The 19,655-nt window shown below is 41.8% G+C and overlaps 1 protein-coding gene across 2 annotated transcripts in view; it reads left to right on the top strand.

Moving 5' to 3' along the window:
• The window catches only part of LOC121737650 (G protein-coupled receptor kinase 2), a 54,566-nt gene extending 40,552 nt beyond the window's left edge, over positions 1 to 14,014 (top strand). The window contains exons 4-13 of one of the 2 annotated variants that reach the window (XM_042129312.1): positions 7,819 to 7,963; positions 8,226 to 8,431; positions 8,996 to 9,185; positions 9,591 to 9,723; positions 10,542 to 10,677; positions 11,252 to 11,392; positions 11,929 to 12,129; positions 12,430 to 12,613; positions 12,837 to 12,934; positions 13,217 to 14,014. In XM_042129312.1, the coding sequence (XP_041985246.1) occupies positions 7,819 to 7,963; positions 8,226 to 8,431; positions 8,996 to 9,185; positions 9,591 to 9,723; positions 10,542 to 10,677; positions 11,252 to 11,392; positions 11,929 to 12,129; positions 12,430 to 12,613; positions 12,837 to 12,934; positions 13,217 to 13,438 (1,656 nt within the window). In that variant the 3' untranslated portion in view covers positions 13,439 to 14,014. Of the gene's footprint in view, positions 1 to 7,803; positions 7,964 to 8,225; positions 8,432 to 8,995; positions 9,186 to 9,590; positions 9,724 to 10,541; positions 10,678 to 11,251; positions 11,393 to 11,928; positions 12,130 to 12,429; positions 12,614 to 12,836; positions 12,935 to 13,216 lie in introns of both variants that reach the window. The other variant, XM_042129311.1, reaches the window with a different exon arrangement.
• The last annotated feature ends 5,641 nt before the right edge of the window (positions 14,015 to 19,655 follow it).

Raw genomic sequence — 19,655 nt, 5'->3', positions numbered from 1 at the left:
GCCCATTCGTGCCGAAGCATGGCTCTCCCACGTCTAAACTTTTATTTTGGTACACTAACAGACAACTAGAGAATTTGATTACACTTTTTTGCATCCCATTTTAAATCTGAAAATCGTACACATGTGACGGAAGCATAACACGTAAGCGAGTATTGAATATTGATATCAGTGGCGACTGGCTCATCATTTGTAATCGGAGACTGGAGGGGGTCACGGCAGGGGTCCAGGGGTGAAAGGGACGAAATGGGGGTACAAGGGGACCAAAGATATTATGTTACGTAAAAGAAAATTGAAATGCTATCTAAAACACTAGTTCCGTACCTCAATTCTACTAAGTTATGTAGCATCGTTACGTTATGCAATCCAAAATATTATTTTGTCACCTCCGGGCGGAAAACGTCAACTTTCTTCCCGCTGTGCTTACCGATGTAGCCTAATTTTGGCCTAATTTTGCTCTATAAGGGTACCCCTTCGTGCTTGAGCCCGACTCGCACTTGGCCGATTATTATATCTCTGGTAGTTCATCTGAGGGTAGAGGGGGTAGGAGAGGGGGGAGGGGAACTAATGAACCGTGGAAGCGACGTCGGGCATAATGGATTTTTAACGTGTGATTTATCTCGACTATGACGTCACTGATGAGCTCGATTGATAGATGGCGCCACGGTTAGCTCGACTATACAGAGACTATACAGCAGCTATCCCCAACCCGCCGCTCGCATGTGGCCCGCCGCCGGGACTTTATTTGTGGCCTGCGTGATGTTAAACCATTTTGAACTTCACGCCCACCGGCAAAATAATGTAGTCATCGTGAAAGTTGTGAATTTTTTTTCACTTTTAAATCGTTAATTTTGAAGAACCAACGTTTTTTTTAAACCCAAAAATGTTTTTTGCGGCACGTGACACAAAGACCAAAACATGTTTGTGGCCCGCATGAAAAAAAGGTTGGGGACCACTGCTATACAGCATACACACAGACAAATACTTGTGTTGTATTCTCAAAACGCAGAATTCTGTCTGTAACGGTCATTGACTTCCTGTCAAAAAATTTGTCATGTTTAGTCATTTTCTATCCGCGATTGACAATTAAGTGACAGATGTATCTAGTCTAGGGGCGATAATCGATATCGTATTTTGCATGTACACGATGTGAACTGGGTATGAATTATATCACTTCAAACTCATAAATAGTCGGGAGATTATCATGTTAAAAGTTACCAAGACGTATTCCGATGAATCTATAATAGTCTGTTTCTTTACAAGAATTCAATTTTATTTTTATGTTAACAGAATGTAGTGCGAGCACAGACATAGATCAAGATAGATACCGCATGTGTATGTACTTCGCGTGCCATATCGCGTTCCCAAACGACGAGCAATGTTCGTCTTTCGAAAGTCGAAGGTATTTTAAAAATGCCTTAATGTCTAATTGTGCCGTATTGAACTGTAGAAATTCTTATAGCAAGTTAGCCTAGGTAATGGAGAAGAGAGAGAGCCTAGAAAAGTGACACGCTCGTTTTCATACAAATGGAGCGACATGCGGTATCTATCTTGATCTATGTCTGTGAGTGCGAGTATTTTTCACACAGCTCCTAGACTAGAAAGGTCAATGACCGCTGGTGCCACCTTAAATTGTCCTGATTATAGTTACTAAAAAGAGGTTTCCGACAGCAATGGGGCAGAAAGTTTACTTTTGCCCCATCTCATGCTATACATCTAACCATGTACCAAATTCATATTTCATACCGAAAGTGTGTCAGTCTATCTATTACCCCTCATCTTCTGAACCGATTTTGTTGAAAATGGGTATCGATATATTTTAAGTCATGGGAAAGGACATAGGATACTTTTCATCCCGGAAAATGTATGTCTTTAAGTAAGTCTGTGGCATTTGTATAATTTTACCACCCGGGGGAAGAAAACTGTCCCTTTTCTTCCCCCGGGTGGTAAAGTGGTAAAGTGTAGAGAACACGATCGGACAGAATTGGAGCGAGTATTTGAATATGGAACGCGGAGGACGGTGGCCATCTTGGATTTTATATTAACTTTTTAAATTGATAAAATGTCAAGAATAAAATTGTTTATTCCATACTAGTTTATGGCCAGACCAATATTTGTTTATCGCTGGAAACTCTACATACATTTTTGCGGGATAGAAACTAAACTATGCCCTATGTCCTTTCCTAAAGAACAAAATAGACGGGTAATTCAGTATTACATACGTTACGTGCTTGCCATGCACGTGTGAGGTACCACCCCAGGGAGCAATGTCAGAATATAACTATTTACTACTTACTATATTGTGTTTGAGGAGGAACTAAATCTTAGGACGAATCCTAACATAACCCCATAAATTATAATGAAAATATAAAAAAAATTAAGACCAACCCAGTATCTGGATGTGAATGACCGGCACACCGCCCCACCGGGTGGACAATCCACGATCATGGCGCAAAAAATGTAAGGATTCGTCCTAAGATTTCCTCCTCAAACACATAGTAGTAATATTCTGATATTGCTCCCTGGGGTGGTACCTCACACACGCATGATCGTTTATTGTATTGATTGATCTGAATGACAGGCAAACTACGTGCTGTACATTGATTGACAAGTTCTTTAATTTTTCGGCCTGCAATATGAGCATTACATACACGCATTTTTTTTTTTTTAAATAAGGGGGCAAACGAGCAAACGGGTCACCTGATGGAAAGCAACTTCCGTCGCCCATGGACACTCGCAGCATCAGAAGAGCTGCAAGTGCGTTGCCGGCCTTTTAAGAGGGAATAGGTTAATAGAGGAGGATAGGGAAGGGAAGGGAAGGGAAGGGAAGGGAATAGTTGAGGGTAGGGAAGGGAATAGGGTAGGGGTTAGGGGATTGGGCCTCCGGTAAACTCACTCACTCGGCGAAACACAGTGCAAGCGATCCGGTCGAGCCGGCCCATTCGTGCCGAAGCATGGCTCTCCCACGTGGTCGTTTCGCGATCGGCATGTCATGCAACAATTAATATTGTCACGTAGATGCACGTCCTGCTGAATTTCGTCCAGCTAGAGAGCACTTCAAGACTTATAGCATATCTACAAACAGAAACTCAGCTGTGTTCTTGAAATCATATTCGTATGATATGTATACAACAAACGTTCGACGCGACGGCGCGACGTGATATTGAATTAGCCGAAACTTTTTCGTTTCCGCTTCGTTATAGAATCGCCGATCAAAATGTATGGAATTGACATTATACGAGTCAAACGTCAACGTCATTTTTTTTTTTTATGAAATAAGGGGGCAAACGAGCAAACGGGTCACTTGATGGAAAGCAACTTTCGTCGCCCATGGACACTCGCAGCATCAGAAGAGCTGCAAGTGCGTTGCCGGCCTTTTAAGAGGGAATAGGGTAATACGGGAGGGTAGGGAAGGGAAGGGAATAGTTGAGGGTAGGGAAGGGAATAGGGTAGGGGTTAGGGGATTGGGCCTCCGGTAAACTCACTCACTCGGCGAAACACAGCGCAAGCGCTGTTTCACGCCGGTTTTCTGTGAGAACTTGGTATTTATCCGGTCGAGCCGGCCCATTCGTGCCGAAGCATGGCTCTCCCACGTCTCGTATTAACGAAAGCTTATGTCAATTCCATACATTTTCATCGGCGATTCTATAACGAAGCGAAAACGAAAAGATTTTGGCTCACCACTCTCTCAAGTTATCTAAAATGAATATGGTCTACTGTATATTATATAAGCTATGCTACTGGCGCTACGCGGGTCATCGACCTGACTTACAGCTGATATAAAAACGTGTTTTACCAAAACATATATTAGTCGTTCTGTTATCAATTATGATAATACTAGATGTCGCCCGTTACTCCGTCGCACTCGCGCCAAAATTCGTTTATCGCACGAGAACCGTACATTTTTACGAGATATTATAAGCCTTTGTCCTTTACCGGGACTCATGCCTGTTTTCACCAACCGCCTCCTAACGCTAAGTGGTCCCCTAGCGGCCATTAAGATTTCCTTCGAGATTTCACGAATTTTTGTGTGTCAGGCGTAAGAACTTTTGCAAAACATTACTTTTTTTTAAATGTGTTTGTTCTAAGAGATAATTGACCCGCAAAAATCGCTAGGGAACACTTAGCGTTAGGAGACCGTTGGTGAAAACAGGCATCATAGTATAATTCTATACCAGGGGTTCCCAAACTTATTTTGTCTACTGCCCACTTTGAGAAAAGATTACGTTTTAGCGCCCCTCTGGTTTCAATTTAAAATGCATCCAGATGAAATAAATCACCCTCCAAGCCTCTACAAAACGCCCCAATTTTTTTCTGGATCCAACACCCTGTAGACCTTCAGCGCCCACAAGGGGGCGTTATCGCCCACTTTGGGAAAGGCTGTTCTATACCAAATTTCAACAAAATCGGTTCAACGGTTTGGGCATGAAGAGGTAAGAGACACACATTTTCGCATTTATAATATTAGTATATTAGGTGCGTTAAGATATTTTATATTCGTAAAGAATATAGGAATCTTCATTCCTATTTGCTCTTTATAAGTGAGATGATAATTGATAAGCCACGCTTTTACACAGCTTAGTAGGCATTTAACCGACTTAAAAAAAAGGAGTTTATTTATTCGACCCGTATGTATGTAATATTTCCATTTCCAGAGCTGCCCCAGTTTTCGTATATTATGTTAGTCTATATCAGCGTCTGAACAAAGGTGCCAAATTTAAAAGTGTAATGTTTGTTCGTAGTTCGTACTTATATTTTTTTTTTTATGAAATAAGGGGGCAAACGAGCAAACGGGTCATCTGATGGAAAGCAACTTCCGTCGCCCATGGACACTCGCGGCATCAGAAGAGCTGCAGGTGCGTTGCCGGCCTTTTAAGAGGGAATAGGGTAATAGGGGAGGGTAGGGATGGGAAGGGAAGGGAATAGGGGAGGGTAGGGAAGGGAATAGGGTAGGGGATTGGGCCTCCGGTAAACTCACTCACTCGGCGAAACACAGCGCAAGCGCTATTTCACGCCGGTTTTCTGTGAGAACGTGGTATTTCTCCTGTCGAGCCGGCCCATTCGTGCCGAAGCATGGCTCTCCCACGTATAAAATATAATATATATCTTCAGACTACAAGTCCGTTCTCTTTCAAATTGTACTAGGTATTGTTCAACTTAGCTTAGGGGATACTGTCTGCAGGCGGAATCATGCCGAACTTCCGCCGCGGACCTTCGGCATGGTGTGTTTAGACCATAAAGTTCATATACCTAGCGGAATAGAGCAACATTCTCGAATTGTCAAACGACACCAAAATTGGTTTTTATCTGTGTGAAAAATATGTGTACGTATACACTTACACAAGCATGATTGAACATGATTTCTATGAGATTAAACTGTCAACGTGTGGCACGTGCCGACTGGACGTCAAAAAAGAGTGCTGCTGTCATGTATCACACGTCTCTTTTTACCACGCAGTGTTACTGATATTGACATCTCTCTTGCTCAGGCCTTTGTTTCTCTATTCCGCTAGGTATATTAACTTTATGGTTTAGACACTTACGTAGTTACGTATTACCTAAAAGTACAATCGCGTTGTGTCCGAGTGGTGAAAAATACAATCAAGCACACGAGTTATTTCGGTACGGCGCGGCGTACGCTCTCAACACGGTTGTTTATACTGTTGCTTGTGGCGCCTCTGAGGAGTGAGCACACTGAGACGGGCCGTGCCGGGGCTCAGCGTGCCGGGGCTCATCGCAAAAATCCGCCTCCATACAATTTGTATGGAAGCGGAAATCCGCTGCGTCCCGACACCGTGTGCGATACGCGCATCCGCTTCCATACAAATTGTATGGAGGCGGATTTTTGCGATGAGCCCCGGCACGCTGAGCCCCGGCACGGCCCGTCTCAGAGTGCTCACTCCTCTACTGTATCCATATCCTACTAGGTTAATGTGAGGTTGCCAACATCAAATGAAAAAAAACACGTTTGAAGTTACATAAACAAGGACTATTTCGTCCAAAAGCAGGACACATAGACTTGAAGTAGAAAAAATACTCCATCTATTGTGTCAGCGATATCCACGATGTAGGTGCTACTAATTACTATCTAGAAAAGAGCTACATAACTAGAGGTATAATAATGAAAACTAGTTATCATAATATTAAACAAACACTTTTGATTGTAAAAAAATATTATATTGCTTGTGTGATTTATAGAAAACCTAGGACGTTGCTTAAAAAATACAAAATTATACAGAACGTCCCAGGAAACTAAGAAAACTAGGACATGTCCTGGGGAAACAGGACGGTTGGCAAACCTAGGTTAATGCAACATCAATGCAGTTTCGTTCCCCGTTCGATCCAGTTCGATGTTAAAGAAAGGAGGTTATCATTTCGACCGTATGGTATGTCGCAGTCATCTGGTCTTATCTGCGATTTAATGTAGAGTTTGACAGAAAATGTTCTCTAGCTCGGGGCGTCCATTAATTATGTGAGGTGTTCTAGGGGGGAGGGGGTCAAGCTAAATCTCCCTTAGGGGTTTCACAGAAAATAACAAATATTTTTTTATTGCCCCCTTATCTCAAAATCTTCATTAAATTCAAGTTGCAATGTCTCTGGGTGCGGCAGTTACGACCTTTGTGGCTCAGTTGGTGGGCTATTGGTAGCTCAAGCCGGGGGTCGCGGGTTCGAATCCCGACGATGGAACAAAAATGTTTTAAGTTTGTTGATCATGGATGTATATTAAATATGTGTATCATATAATAAAAATCTTTAATAGATGTATAGTATAAAAGTATTAAATATATTTCCGTTGTCTGGTACGCCGTAACACAAGTCCTTCAGGTACTTACCACGGGCCCAGACTGACGTGGTGTGAAGCGTCTATAGATAGATAGATATTTATTTATTAAAGTACCAATGTTGGATGTTTCACCTTACACTTCTTTATTGATTTCCTAGTGGCATAAATGATTTCCTAGTGGCATATTTCACTATTTAGTATTCAAGAGGTGGGCGCCTTATTCCAATTCCCGGGATGTTTTCACGGGAATGTTCCGGAAACTTCTCGTCTGATACGCCAAAATATTGCCCATCTAATAATACGAGAAAATATATTTTCATTGCTTGAATAATTTTAAATAAATATACATAGATTTTTTAAATCCACAGACCACATCTTACCTATCTGTATAATTATTTTACTAGAATCGGTTACGCCAAATTCGTTTATCGGGAACTGCACATTTTCCGGGATAAAAGTATCCTACGTCCTATTACCGCAACTCAACGTATTTGAACACCAAACAGCAAAATCTGTTCAACGGTTTGGGCGTGAAGAGGTGACAGACAATTGCCTATGATTTATGAATCAATTTCTCTTTACTTTTATCAACTTGACAACCTTAAATTAAGGCTTGACTTAAGGCTCTTTCTTCTTCCAAAGTCCACCATCTTCTAGCATGCTCTGTTCCTTTGACATTTGATCCATTTTTGCGTTTGACCGATATTTATAGACTCAAAGGCGTCGAAGACTGAAATGGCCTCAAAAAGCTCCAAGGCCATTTCACCGTTCAGCCTGGAATGGCCTGTTTATTGAAGGGGTTGGTAATATTCTGCCAATATTATCAACCCCTTGAAGTGTTTAACTTAACCACTTGTAATTTAGAAATCTCTAAATTCAACGCAATAATTGAAAAACTCCCCTAAAAACGTTAATCACAAATAATAACCTACCCCCTACAAGCCGCAGTAACTTAGTTTCCCCTAAGTTGGTGTCACTACCGTCTGAAGTTGTCGGAGGCAGCAGCGTTAACATGCGTTCAGTGTTTGCTGACCCAGGTGGAGCGGTACGAGGTGGAGGTGGACGAGAGCCGGGCGGCGCTCACCGCGGACCTGTTCCGCCGGTACCTGGCCGACGACGGAGACGCGGTCACGGACGTGGTGCCGCCAGACGTTGTTGCCACCGCTAATGCGCTCATTGAAGGTACGTCATCCAGTATTTAACCCTTGGAAGTAGACCGAGAGAAAGTACCGTTTCTACCTCTTCTTCCCAACCACTTAAGATAAAGAAGACTCTAGGTAAAGAGGTAGAAACGGTACTTTCTCTGTAACATACCTATCCAACGCGTATAAGTGATCAGTCTGCATGCTGATATCCGATCGAAATGTAAGCAACATACTGTGTTTGCAGCATATAATATTTAACCATTTTCAACGAGGACTCAAAACATTTTTAAACATTCCAGGCGGCCCCAAGGACATATTCAGCGAATGCATCCGCTGCGTGAAGCGGTTTCTGGCTGGCGCGCCGTTCGCCGAGTTCGAGCGGTCGATGTATTTCCACCGGTATCTCCAGTGGAAGTGGCTGGAGGCGCAGCCGGTGACGCACAAGACTTTCCGCATGTACCGCGTGCTGGGGAAGGGCGGGTTTGGGGAGGTGTGCGCTTGCCAGGTCAGTGCAAAGATGCCGCCATGTTGTAAAGTGTTATAATGATGTGCTGCAAGGATAATGCCATCTTATAGAGTGTCGGTTAGGAACTGCGCTGTTTGTGACGCAAGGACCGCGTGCTGGGGAAAGAGTGGGTTTGGGGAAGTGTGCGCTTGCCAGGTCAGTGCAAAGATGCCGCTATGGATGCAAGGATAATGCCATCTTGTAGATTGTAGATTGTCGCTTAGGGACTGTTTTTGACGCAGTATGTGACGCAGGATGTGATGAGCAAAGAGCGGGTGTGGACGTGCCAGGTCAGTGCTGTAATGCTGCTATCTTGTAAAGTGTTAAACGGACCACTTCTGTCATCTAAGCCTTGTAATACATAAGACCGGTCAAAAGTCAATCTAAGTAACGATTTGTTTCTATCCACGACCCCATCACGCGCTAGGCTAATGATATAAAGATCTTTTAACGCTGCCATCTTGTAAACTGCGCTTTTTCAAGCCCACATCTATCGAAATCTAAGTTTAAAGTCAGTCAGTAGTTAGATTGAAAGTTATCTATTTTTTATATTGTGATTTCCAGGTGCGAGCGACGGGCAAGATGTACGCGTGCAAGAAGCTAGAGAAGAAACGCATTAAGAAGCGCAAGGGGGAGGCCATGGTGCTCATAGAGAAGCAGATCCTGCAGCGGATCAACTCGAGATTCGTCGTGAACCTCGCGTACGCGTACGAGACTAAAGACGCGCTGTGTCTCGTCCTCACTATCATGAACGGTGAGTGGCAAATTGTTCAGTTTAATTAGTTGGTGGAAGAAGGAGAGGAAGAAGTCTCATAACTGTCAAGTATTTGGCACATCCGAGTGATTAAAAAATTTGTTATGTCAATATTTTGACGTTTATACTTTTTAAATTGACTTTTAATAAGTTCTTACGTTATGTCGTTATTACCAATGAAGTTCATATTAGTGTATGTTGATTAATGAAGTTCATAATACAACTTTATTAAATGGGTACTAAATTAGGTTAAAATCTAGATTCTAGTAAATCTAGGCTATACTTACAAATATAATGTTTGTTATTCATTATTATCACTGCTAAACGTAGGCCTCCCTCAATGAACGCCAACCATCCCGATCTTGGGCAGTCCTCATCCATCCCTCATGATAATTGTTATTGCAGGTGGCGATCTCAAGTTCCACATCTACAACATGTGCGGCGCCGAAGCGGGGTTGGGGCTGGAGCGGGCGCGGTTCTACGGCGCGCAGGTGGCTTGTGGCCTCGAGCACCTGCACCGGATGGGCATCGTTTACAGGTGAGAGAGAGGGGTAAAAGAGAGGGAGAGGGAGAGTAGAAGAGATATGTGCGGCACTGAAGCTTTATACGTGGGAGAGCCATGCTTCGACACGAATGGGCTGGCTCGACCGGAGAAATACCACGTTTTCACAGAAAACCGGCGTGAAACAGCGCTTGCGCTGTGTTTCGCCGAGTGAGTGAGTTTACCGGAGGCCCAATCCCCTACCCTATTCCCTTCCCTGCCCTCCCCTATTCCCTTCCCTGCCTTTCCCTACTCCCTTCCCTTCCCTACCCTCCCCTATTACCCTATTCCCTCTTAAAAGGCCGGCAACGAACTTGCAGCTCTTCTGGTGCTGCGAGTGTCCATGGGCGACGGATGTTGCTTTCCATCAGGTGACCCGTTTGCTCGTGTACCTCCTTATTTCATAAAAAAAAAGTTGGGGCTGGGGCGGGCGCGGTTCTTCGGCGCGCAGGTAGCGTGCGGCCTCGAGCACCCGTACCGGAGTACAGGTGAGAGAGAGAGAGCTGGACGGGTGGGGGGGAGTAGGAGAGAGTTAGAGAGAGATAGAGAGGATGAAGGAGAAAATTAGGGGGGAGGCAAGGAGAAAAGGAGGAGGCGAGAGGAAAGAAAGATTAAGAGACGGAGAGAGAGTTTGTGTGAGAGTGGAAAAGGTTGGGGAGGGACGAGAGTTGGTGATAGAAAGGACTGTTGAGGAGAGGAATGAAGAGTTTGAGTAGAGACATGTCAGTAAAAATCGATCCAATGATTACGGAGTCGAGTCAACAGACACTGCCACAAAAGAATTTTATATGTATATGAAAAACTGTGATTTCCAGGGACTGCAAGCCGGAGAATATCCTGCTGGACGACGCGGGCCACGTGCGCATCTCGGACCTGGGGCTGGCGGTGGACGTGCCGGAGGGCGGCAGCGTGCGCGGCCGCGTCGGCACCGTGGGGTACATGGCGCCCGAGGTACGATATCGCACCGCACACACCGAGCGACTGTCTAGTGGGGGCGGGGGAGTGCCGGCGTAGTGCCACTCACCAGCAAGGCAAGCCAGAGAGCATTCTGGCTCGACATGGTAGTAGTTAGTGCCCTGATTCATCAGCACCAGGGACTGCTAGCTGGAAAGCATGCTGACTTGATAAGCTGGGAGATAATGTCCTGACTGATCAGCACCAGGAACTGCACTGCAGGAGGATACTGGCTCCATAGGGTAGGAGTTAGTGCCCTAACTCACAAGGCAGACAGTCAAAGAGCATGCTCGCTCCACATGCTAGTAGTTAGTGCCCTTACTCATCAGCATCAGGAACTGCAAACCGGAGAGCATGCTGACTCGACAAGCTGGAAGATAGTGCCCTAACTCAAAAGGACTAGGGACTGCGGCCAGAGCCAGAGCTCGACAGGGTAGGAGGTAGTTCCGTTCCAGACAGCTGGACAGCATCACATTCATCCCCGTTATTATGTAACTTTGATGAACAAAAGGTAGACCTCTGGTACACATAGTATGATACTTTTTTTTAACTGTGTTTTTTATGTCTTCAGGTGATAGATAACGAGCGGTACACGTTCAGCCCCGACTGGTTCTCGTTCGGGTGCCTCGTGTACGAGATGATCGAGGGCCGGGCGCCGTTCCGCGCGCGCAAGGAGAAGGTCAAGCGGGAGGAGGTGGATCGACGGGTTAAGGTCAGTTGGAGGTCACAGGGACATGATCAGGGGTTGGAGGTCACAAGGATAATATGACCTCATAATGTGGATGTTGTGGTTGACGGGTGGAAGTCAGTTGGAGGTCATGGGCCGCACGAGAGCAGCTCGACTTGCCTCCCTAGGTCACACCATGCATGCTGCTAAGCTTTTGTCCAATCACTAGTCATTTACCCTATGTCACAGTCACACTAAATGTGATTACACATTTATCAGCACGCACTCGTCGAAGGCACCGCATTTTAGTATTGTTGTATGAAATAATGTGAAACCTCGCACATTCGTCCGCACCGTACGCTCCGCATTTCGTGTACTATGCGGTACGTTCTACGCGTACGGGGCGTGCGGTGCTGAGTGCTGACAAATGTGCGATCAGCTTAAAATTATACAGACAAGAGGCTGTTTGTATGTACTAAACGCAAAATAAAAACGTACGTACAACAATTTTACGATAACATATTACAATGAATTTTAATATTAATGTAATCGTTTTTAATTTTTCATCAATAAATCCACAGCACGAGGCAGAGAAATACTCGAGCAAGTTCAGCGAGTGCGCGCGCGCGTTGTGCACCGCACTACTCGCGAAGCGCGCTGCTCAGCGGCTCGGCGGGACGACGCGACGCGGAGCCGCCAGCGTCAAGCAGCATAGGTTTTTCAACAGGCTGAACTGGGCGCGGCTCGAGGCCGGCATGGTAGACGCGCCGTTTGTGCCTGATGTGAGTAAAAAAAAATAGCTGTCAGTGTCACCTGTCAATGTCATTGTGTCGTCGTCTAGCACTTAGCAGTCAATGTCACTGTCATGATATTATGATGGCGCTACTGCCAGCCCCATTATGTAATTTTGATGAACATGGACTTCATTACTCATGGTCACAAATTTGACATAAAAACTAGCTGTCAACCTTTTGTCTCTTTTTTCAAAGCTTCCAAGCTTATATTTTAATGGTAAAACTTGTGTGAATTAACTTTGAGACAAAGGCTTCAAAACTGAATATTGCATTTTCCCTTCATTCCAGCCGCACGCCGTCTACGCGAAGGACGTTCTCGACATCGAGCAGTTCTCGACGGTGAAGGGCGTGAACTTGGACGCGGCTGACGACACTTTCTACGGCAAGTTCAACACCGGCTCCGTGTCGATACCGTGGCAGAGCGAGATGATCGAGACCGGCTGCTACCGCGAGCTCAACCAGTTCGCCAAAGGTGAAAAAAAAACTATCTGTCAATGTCACGTGTCATCTGTCAACGTCAGTGGCAATTTGACATCTTACTTTTTAATGTGCATTGATCTTCACATTAATCCCATCCATTTTAAAATAATGGTGTTTTTTGTCTTCTTGACATACCCAAGGGGTTGCTTTGATCCATTTTGACATAGCCATATCCTCAAATCTCTTGTTTTCCTCAAATCAATGTTGTGTTTCAGACGCGGAGGGCAACGAGACTCGAACACCTGACCTGCAGCTGGTGCCGGCGGCGCGCGCCGCAGACGAAGACGCCGGCTGTTTCCTGTTTGCCAGACGGGTATGATTTTTTTATAAATAAGCAAAGGGTCACCTGATGGTAAACAACTACTGTCGCCCATGGACACTCGCAACATTAGAGCTGCAGATGCGTTGCCGGTTGCAGGGGGAATATGCTCTCTTCTTGAGGGTTTGCAGGTCGTATTGGTTCGGAAATGCTGGCGACAGTTCGCTCCAGAGTTTTACAGTGCGCGGCTGAAAGTTAAATATACACTTTGTTGATCATTATTTTAAATTCAGAACACACGAATTTTATAGTCATAAAAGTTGTCTATGCCCACAGACGCTGTGCCCACAAAAGAAAGTGCCCCCGCGACTGCGAGCGGTGCCCGTACCCGAGCATCTCCTGCGGCCATCCTCGCCGGGGCCTCCCGACGACAATCAGGGCCCCGATGAACCTCAAAAAGGCCCCAACGGTCAAAAAGAACCCGTCGGTCAAAAAGACCCCACGGGTCAGAAAGACCCCACGGGTCAGAAGGACCCCACGGGTCAGAACGACAGCTGACCGCTCCAGCCGGAAGCGCGGAAGTCTAGATTAATCGCCACGACCACTTAGTGCCGTGGGAGAAGCCTAAAAGGTTAGATAACACACGTTATCACAATTTTATTGTTTGACATGGCTAAATGTAATTTGACACAAGTTGAGATGTTATTCGAATAACTAGATGACCCTTGCAAAAAGTCGTGTATCGCGCGGGACATTTTTCTGGGATAAAAGTATCATGTGTCCTTTCCCGGGACTCAAAGTGTATATAATCGGTCCAGTGTTTTGGACTTGAAGAGATAACAGATAGGAACTCTCAGACAGACGATCTCTCATTAATAATATTAGGAACTTGGAAGTATGGATTACATTTAGTAAATACGTATATGTAGTAGTCGGTGGTAGTCGGTGGTAGGCACCAGTGTAGTCCCAATGTTCAGAGAATATTTGAAAAAAAATATTCTGAATAAAAAAAATTGAGTTTTGAGTAGGACAGAAATTATGCGTCCGCCCCCTACGAATAATTAAAACTAAGGAAGAGTAACTGTGTCAAATTTGTCCACAAGTCTATAAATGGTGACCCGAATACATGCATACTTTATGTCTTGCGTCAATGTCTTGCGTCAAAAGCTTGTGTCAAATTATATCAGACTTTGCATTTAATCAAAATCATTGAAGATTATAAATACATACATAATACATATACAATATACATTATATAATATGTTGCTATAAAGATAATATTGGCTGTATAGCAGTGTTGCTATCACCGTAGAGCGAGACGCAATATCTATTATTACGCGTTAGAAAGAGACAACATCATGCCAAGCTATTATTTATAAAAGAAAAATGTGCAAGTAAGAGACAGCTAGGCCAATATAATCTTTAACCCTCTGTGCAAATTCAATTTGATATTTTTCTGCATGCGTGCGTAATTTAGACAACTTGAAATGGCAGAACCATGCTGTTTCATGTCGCACGTAAGTCTTGTCTTGTCTTATTGAGCGAGGCTCTCTGTGTTCCAAAAACGTGGCACAGCATGACCATACATCATATTATTCATCTAATATATAAAAATAAGTCGGGAATTCCTTCCTGATGGTATAACTCCCGAACGCACGAACCGATTTCCACGGTTTTGCATTCGTTGGAAGGTCTCGGGCTCCTTCGGGTCGAAGGTGTAGAAAAAACTTGAAGAGAAAAATCATAAATGCGAAAGTATCTCTGTCTGTCTGTTCCAAATTCCACGCGGACGGAGTCGCGGGCAACAGATAGTACACTATACAGGGTGCAATTAAACCTTCCTGCCAAATTTTAATATATTGATCCTTGTTAAAAATAAAAATACACGTATTTTTTCTTTTATACTCACTTAGTACTAAAATGTTGAGAAATACCTTCCGCAAGTTATCCTAAAAATTACTACAATTAATGGACACGATGCGTCGGCCGCGCGTGACGTGCCCCCGCGCGCGCGGCTCATCCCGCGTCACCCCCTCTCATTCCCCCGCGCCGCGACTGACCGTTCTGCAAGGATTTTAAATGGGATAAAATATGTCATTGAAAAAAAAATAACACCCATTTTTTTTGGGTAAATGGACTCTCCTAATAATACCTAAGCCCTGGAAAAAAATTGGCAGGAAGGTTTAATTGTATAAAGCTCGCAACTCTGTAACCGGGATACAAATGATTCTATTATATTATCCTTTCCCAGGACTCAAAGTATCTCCACGCCAAATTTTCAGCTTAATCGGTTCATCAGTTTGGCGTGAAGAGGTAACAGTCAGACAGACACAATTTCGCATTTTCAATATTAGTATGAATTGTATGATGTATGTGTTACGCTCAAATACCGAAATCGTTCAATGAGCGAAAAAATGGCTCACAACGCGTTGTGGTCACAGTGAAACAGCCACGACGCGAAATTCGCGTCGTGGCTCTGATGAAAACGGCCACGACGCGTTCTGGCTGATATATGCTATTCGTTTTTCTTGATTTGTTCTTGATTGATTAATCCTCCGTAGGTATGGAAGATTATATTTGAATTACCACGCGTACTACAAAATATATATTTTTTACTAAATCACTGCATAACGTGTTTATCATTATTATTTATAAAATATCCATAATTCCATACTATCCGTACTAATATTATTACTGTATGTCTGGCGCAACGTAGTTGCGGGCATCAACTAGTAATATAATATTTAAATTACTTATATAAATAAAAATAAAACTAATTTTTTATAATTTATTAAGATCAGATTACATACCTTATATTAAAAAAACAACAACAAACAATAACACGTTGCGCCAGACAGACAGACAGTAATAATATTAGCACGGATATTATGGAACTATGTATATTTTCAAATAATAATGAAAAACACGTTATGCAGTGATTTAGTAAAAGAAAAAATATTTTGGAATATGCGTGGTAATTCAAATATAATTTTCCATACCTATGGACGATTAATCAATCAAGAATAAATCAAGAAAATCGAATAACATATCAGCCACAACACGAATTTCGCGTTATGGTCTTTTTGTGATTGACAGAACGCGTCGTGGCCGTTTTCACTAGGGCCACGACGCGAATTTCGCGTCGTGGCTGTTTCACTGTGACCACAACGCGTTGTGAGCAATTTTTTCGCTCACTGAGCGATTTCGGTCTTTGAGCGTAACATATAAATACGTCGTTTGTATAAATTTCTTATGATTATATGAAACTACTATGATCAATTTGGTTGCATTAATATCAAAATGAATGTGTATGGATTGTAGCAACTTACAGCAGCTCAGCCAGCGTACATGAACAATTAGCTTTAGTCCCGCACATAACAGAAGGGTGGACCCTTCGACTGATTGTATACGTATTATTTATACGTTCCAACGTACGATAATTGATTAACTGTAGGGACAGTCACGTGTTCCTTTTACTCCAAGAATGGGGGAATATTGTCTATGGGTAAAAAGTTCAGATAAATAGGAACTTAGATAACTTGCATTATTTAGTTTCGACAGAGAAATTACGTGTACGGAAATAATACAATTTATCTATTTACCCTGTTAAAGTAAAGAGAGAGACGGATATTCCTTTCAATCCAAAGACGGGTGTGAAATTCCTCTTGTCCAAAAGTGTGTTGCATTGCTAAGAATAAATTCACAGATCGAACAGAATTTGTTCTCGTACGTTGGAATTATAATTTGAGTATTAAATTCTATAAAAGATATTATATTTCCTGCCGGTAGAATGACAGAAATGGATACATATTTATTTATTATCATTTATTACCTGCTTTTAAAATAATGTTATTCATTAAAGTGTTAATTATAAATTTTGTTGCAAGACTAAAAAAGTGACTAGACTTTTCAGAAATTCAATGTTGCTACCGACTCAACTAAAATAATTTTAAAGCTGAAAGGTTCCTATAAATTACAAACAACTTTAAGTGTTTTTTTTTCTCTTTCCTTCTGATTGTTAATTTACTATTTCAGCAATAATTTTTTGGAAAACGTTGACATATCTTGTATACCTCATTGTAAAATTGTCTTCTGCCGGTCAGGACGAACAGTTTTGTCGAATTGATATTATTTATTGTAACGTTGTTTAGTCATCATTATTTGTGTATTGTGTTGTAAATTAAATCGGTGTTAGGATATATTTTTGTGACTGGGAAATGAGTGTGATTTAAAAATTGTGCAATGTGGCAAATCTATCAAGTTTCGCGATTAACCGAGAAGAAGAAGGAATGACAGCTGTCAGTCTTGTTTTTTTTAATTTAGCAAATTCTATTTAACACTTTTGAGTTACCGAACAATTTCTAGCGATGATTTAATAATTTGAAAAATATTTCTGCTCTAAACCGAAAAATATTGCCACAAACTTGGTAATTTTGCCACGTTGTTAAATGTACAGATTTGTTGCCAACATTTAATCAATTATTATTATTCCTAATTTGAATAAATCTTTATTGTGTGTGAGTAAATCGCGCCTAGTCGGGAAATGATGTTGTTATAAAATAAAATGAAGACGAATTTAAAGCGCACTAGTACTTTATCCAAATGACATTTTCTAGTACAAAAAGCAGTTTCATGAAAAATGACTCCTAAATTTTGAAAGACAAGGTTAAAATTCATGTGCTAGAAATTGTAATATGGTTAAAGTAGCTGAAATAATTCAGTATGTAGATATGCACAAGTAAACATGCCTCAATGAAGATTTATCTCTCTTTCTTGTGAGTATACTTACTAAATAGTGGTAAAACTCTTAAAAGTTTTACTTAAGACTTGCACAATGTGTCCTAACAAGAAAGAGCGATATAAATATGAAATACAAAAGTAAATGTAACATTTCAATAATGGATGTAGTCGTGGAATGCTTTCGATCTTTCTAGATCTAGTTGGCTGAATAGTACGTGGTGGCTTCGCGAAAGTAGAAGGAGGATAGCGTATTTATTTTGGCTATAGTCTATACCAATTATAATCAAAATGGAGCAATAATATTGAAACGAACTAATGGTATTAAAGACGGACTCGTCTATTTCTTTAGCTGTGATTATTTATTTTTATGTGCCCGATGCGATTTAAGTGTAATATACATCGTTACATGTTTAGTTTCGAGCGCGGCGTTGCGCTGTAGACGTCGGCCATCTTGAAACTTTCGACAGCTGTCACGTGACTTTGACAGATGTCACTGTCTTCTTCTTCGTTTGCCACGGCTGTCCTAATAATGTTTGCCAACGTCGGTGGCTACGATGTGTTTGAAGCGTGGAACTGTCAATAGTTTCATGAGGTCGTATCAAATGTAGATAGTGACTGTCGTTGCACAAAGTTTTTCGGAGACGTTTTGACGCCATATTGTACATTGCCAGTAAAATACTTTCATATTGTATTAGGTGTAAGTATTAAAAGCATTTTGATGTAATTTTTATGTATTTTGCAAACTTTAATGCCCGATCTGGCGAAGTTTTAATGTATTTAAAAGGTAAGGTGCGCGGGACGTTGGATAACTATAAAGTGCAGTTTTTTTTACATTTTTTTTACTTCGGAATTCGGATACTAGTCCTTTGCCGAGTCCTAAGTGTTACCTTAATATTCGAAATGGGCAAAGTAAGGTTTTTTGGTAGATATACATTTTTGTGGTACATATACATTTTCTTAAAGTATAGACAGTTTTTTCCTTGATACTTTTATTTCCACGTCTACAATGTAAACTATACCGCTCAAATATATGACTGTTCATTCATTCCAAAATCAAATAATAGTATTTTAACAGTGTTGAATTTTCGAGTTTAAAAATACAGACTATAAAAAGTTATAAATTCTGCACTACAATGTTCATTATGACTAAAAACACTTTTATATAACCTAAATAAACAGAAAAAGCATAGTATTTAAATCCTAGTTTGTATTTTTCAACTCAAAATTCTTTGCTAATCGATTCTAAAGTCGTACAAGCATTTACAATGCACAGTTTACCGAATTTTTGTATGAATTTATCGTTGTATTTTATGAACTTTGCGTGAAAAGGAACGTTTTTTAACAAATTTGTATTGTAATACGTAATGATAGTCAAATTAACATTAAAATAAGTATAATCTCAAGACATAACGGGCCAGTAGGCCAGGGATAGCAAACCAATGGCACGCGTACGCGAATAAAAAAGCATGCTACTGATCACAAAATTATTATGGTGATTCTTCTACGAATAGCCAAGTTAAGCTTAGGGCATTATATTTTTAAATACGCGTCAGGATTACAAAGAAAAATATTATTTGTTGGCACGTCTATGATATCACTAAAGAATTATTCAGAAAATATCTCTGCAGTAGGCCAACAGTACCACTGTAAGCATACTATGAACGGCTGAGCAAACTGTCACGGCGCTGCCGGCCGATATGACATACTACGTCAAACGTATAAACGAGAACACTTCTAAGTCGGCCTACTGGTTCGTTCCGTCTATTGTGGCATAATGTTATAAGCAAAAAAGGAATAAAATTCACAAAATGGTGCTGTATTGTCTGCATTTATGAAAAAAAATACCGCCATTTTGGATTTATGTTTTCTTTTTTCAAAAAGGTTAAAAACGTTCCTTTTCACTCTTGATACCTATTTATGCCTGTATCATACTCATAAATGCATTTTCGACTAAATGTGTACTATTTGAAACTTGTCGGCCGAGTGGGGTCTCTGCCAATGTTATTTTGAAGTATATTGTTATAGTGGTAAGGGT

This window comes from Aricia agestis, chromosome 21 (genome assembly GCF_905147365.1).
Source record: "Aricia agestis chromosome 21, ilAriAges1.1, whole genome shotgun sequence".
NCBI classification, from domain to species: Eukaryota; Metazoa; Arthropoda; class Insecta; order Lepidoptera; family Lycaenidae; genus Aricia; species Aricia agestis.
This window is presented reverse-complemented; position numbering and strand designations above follow the sequence as displayed.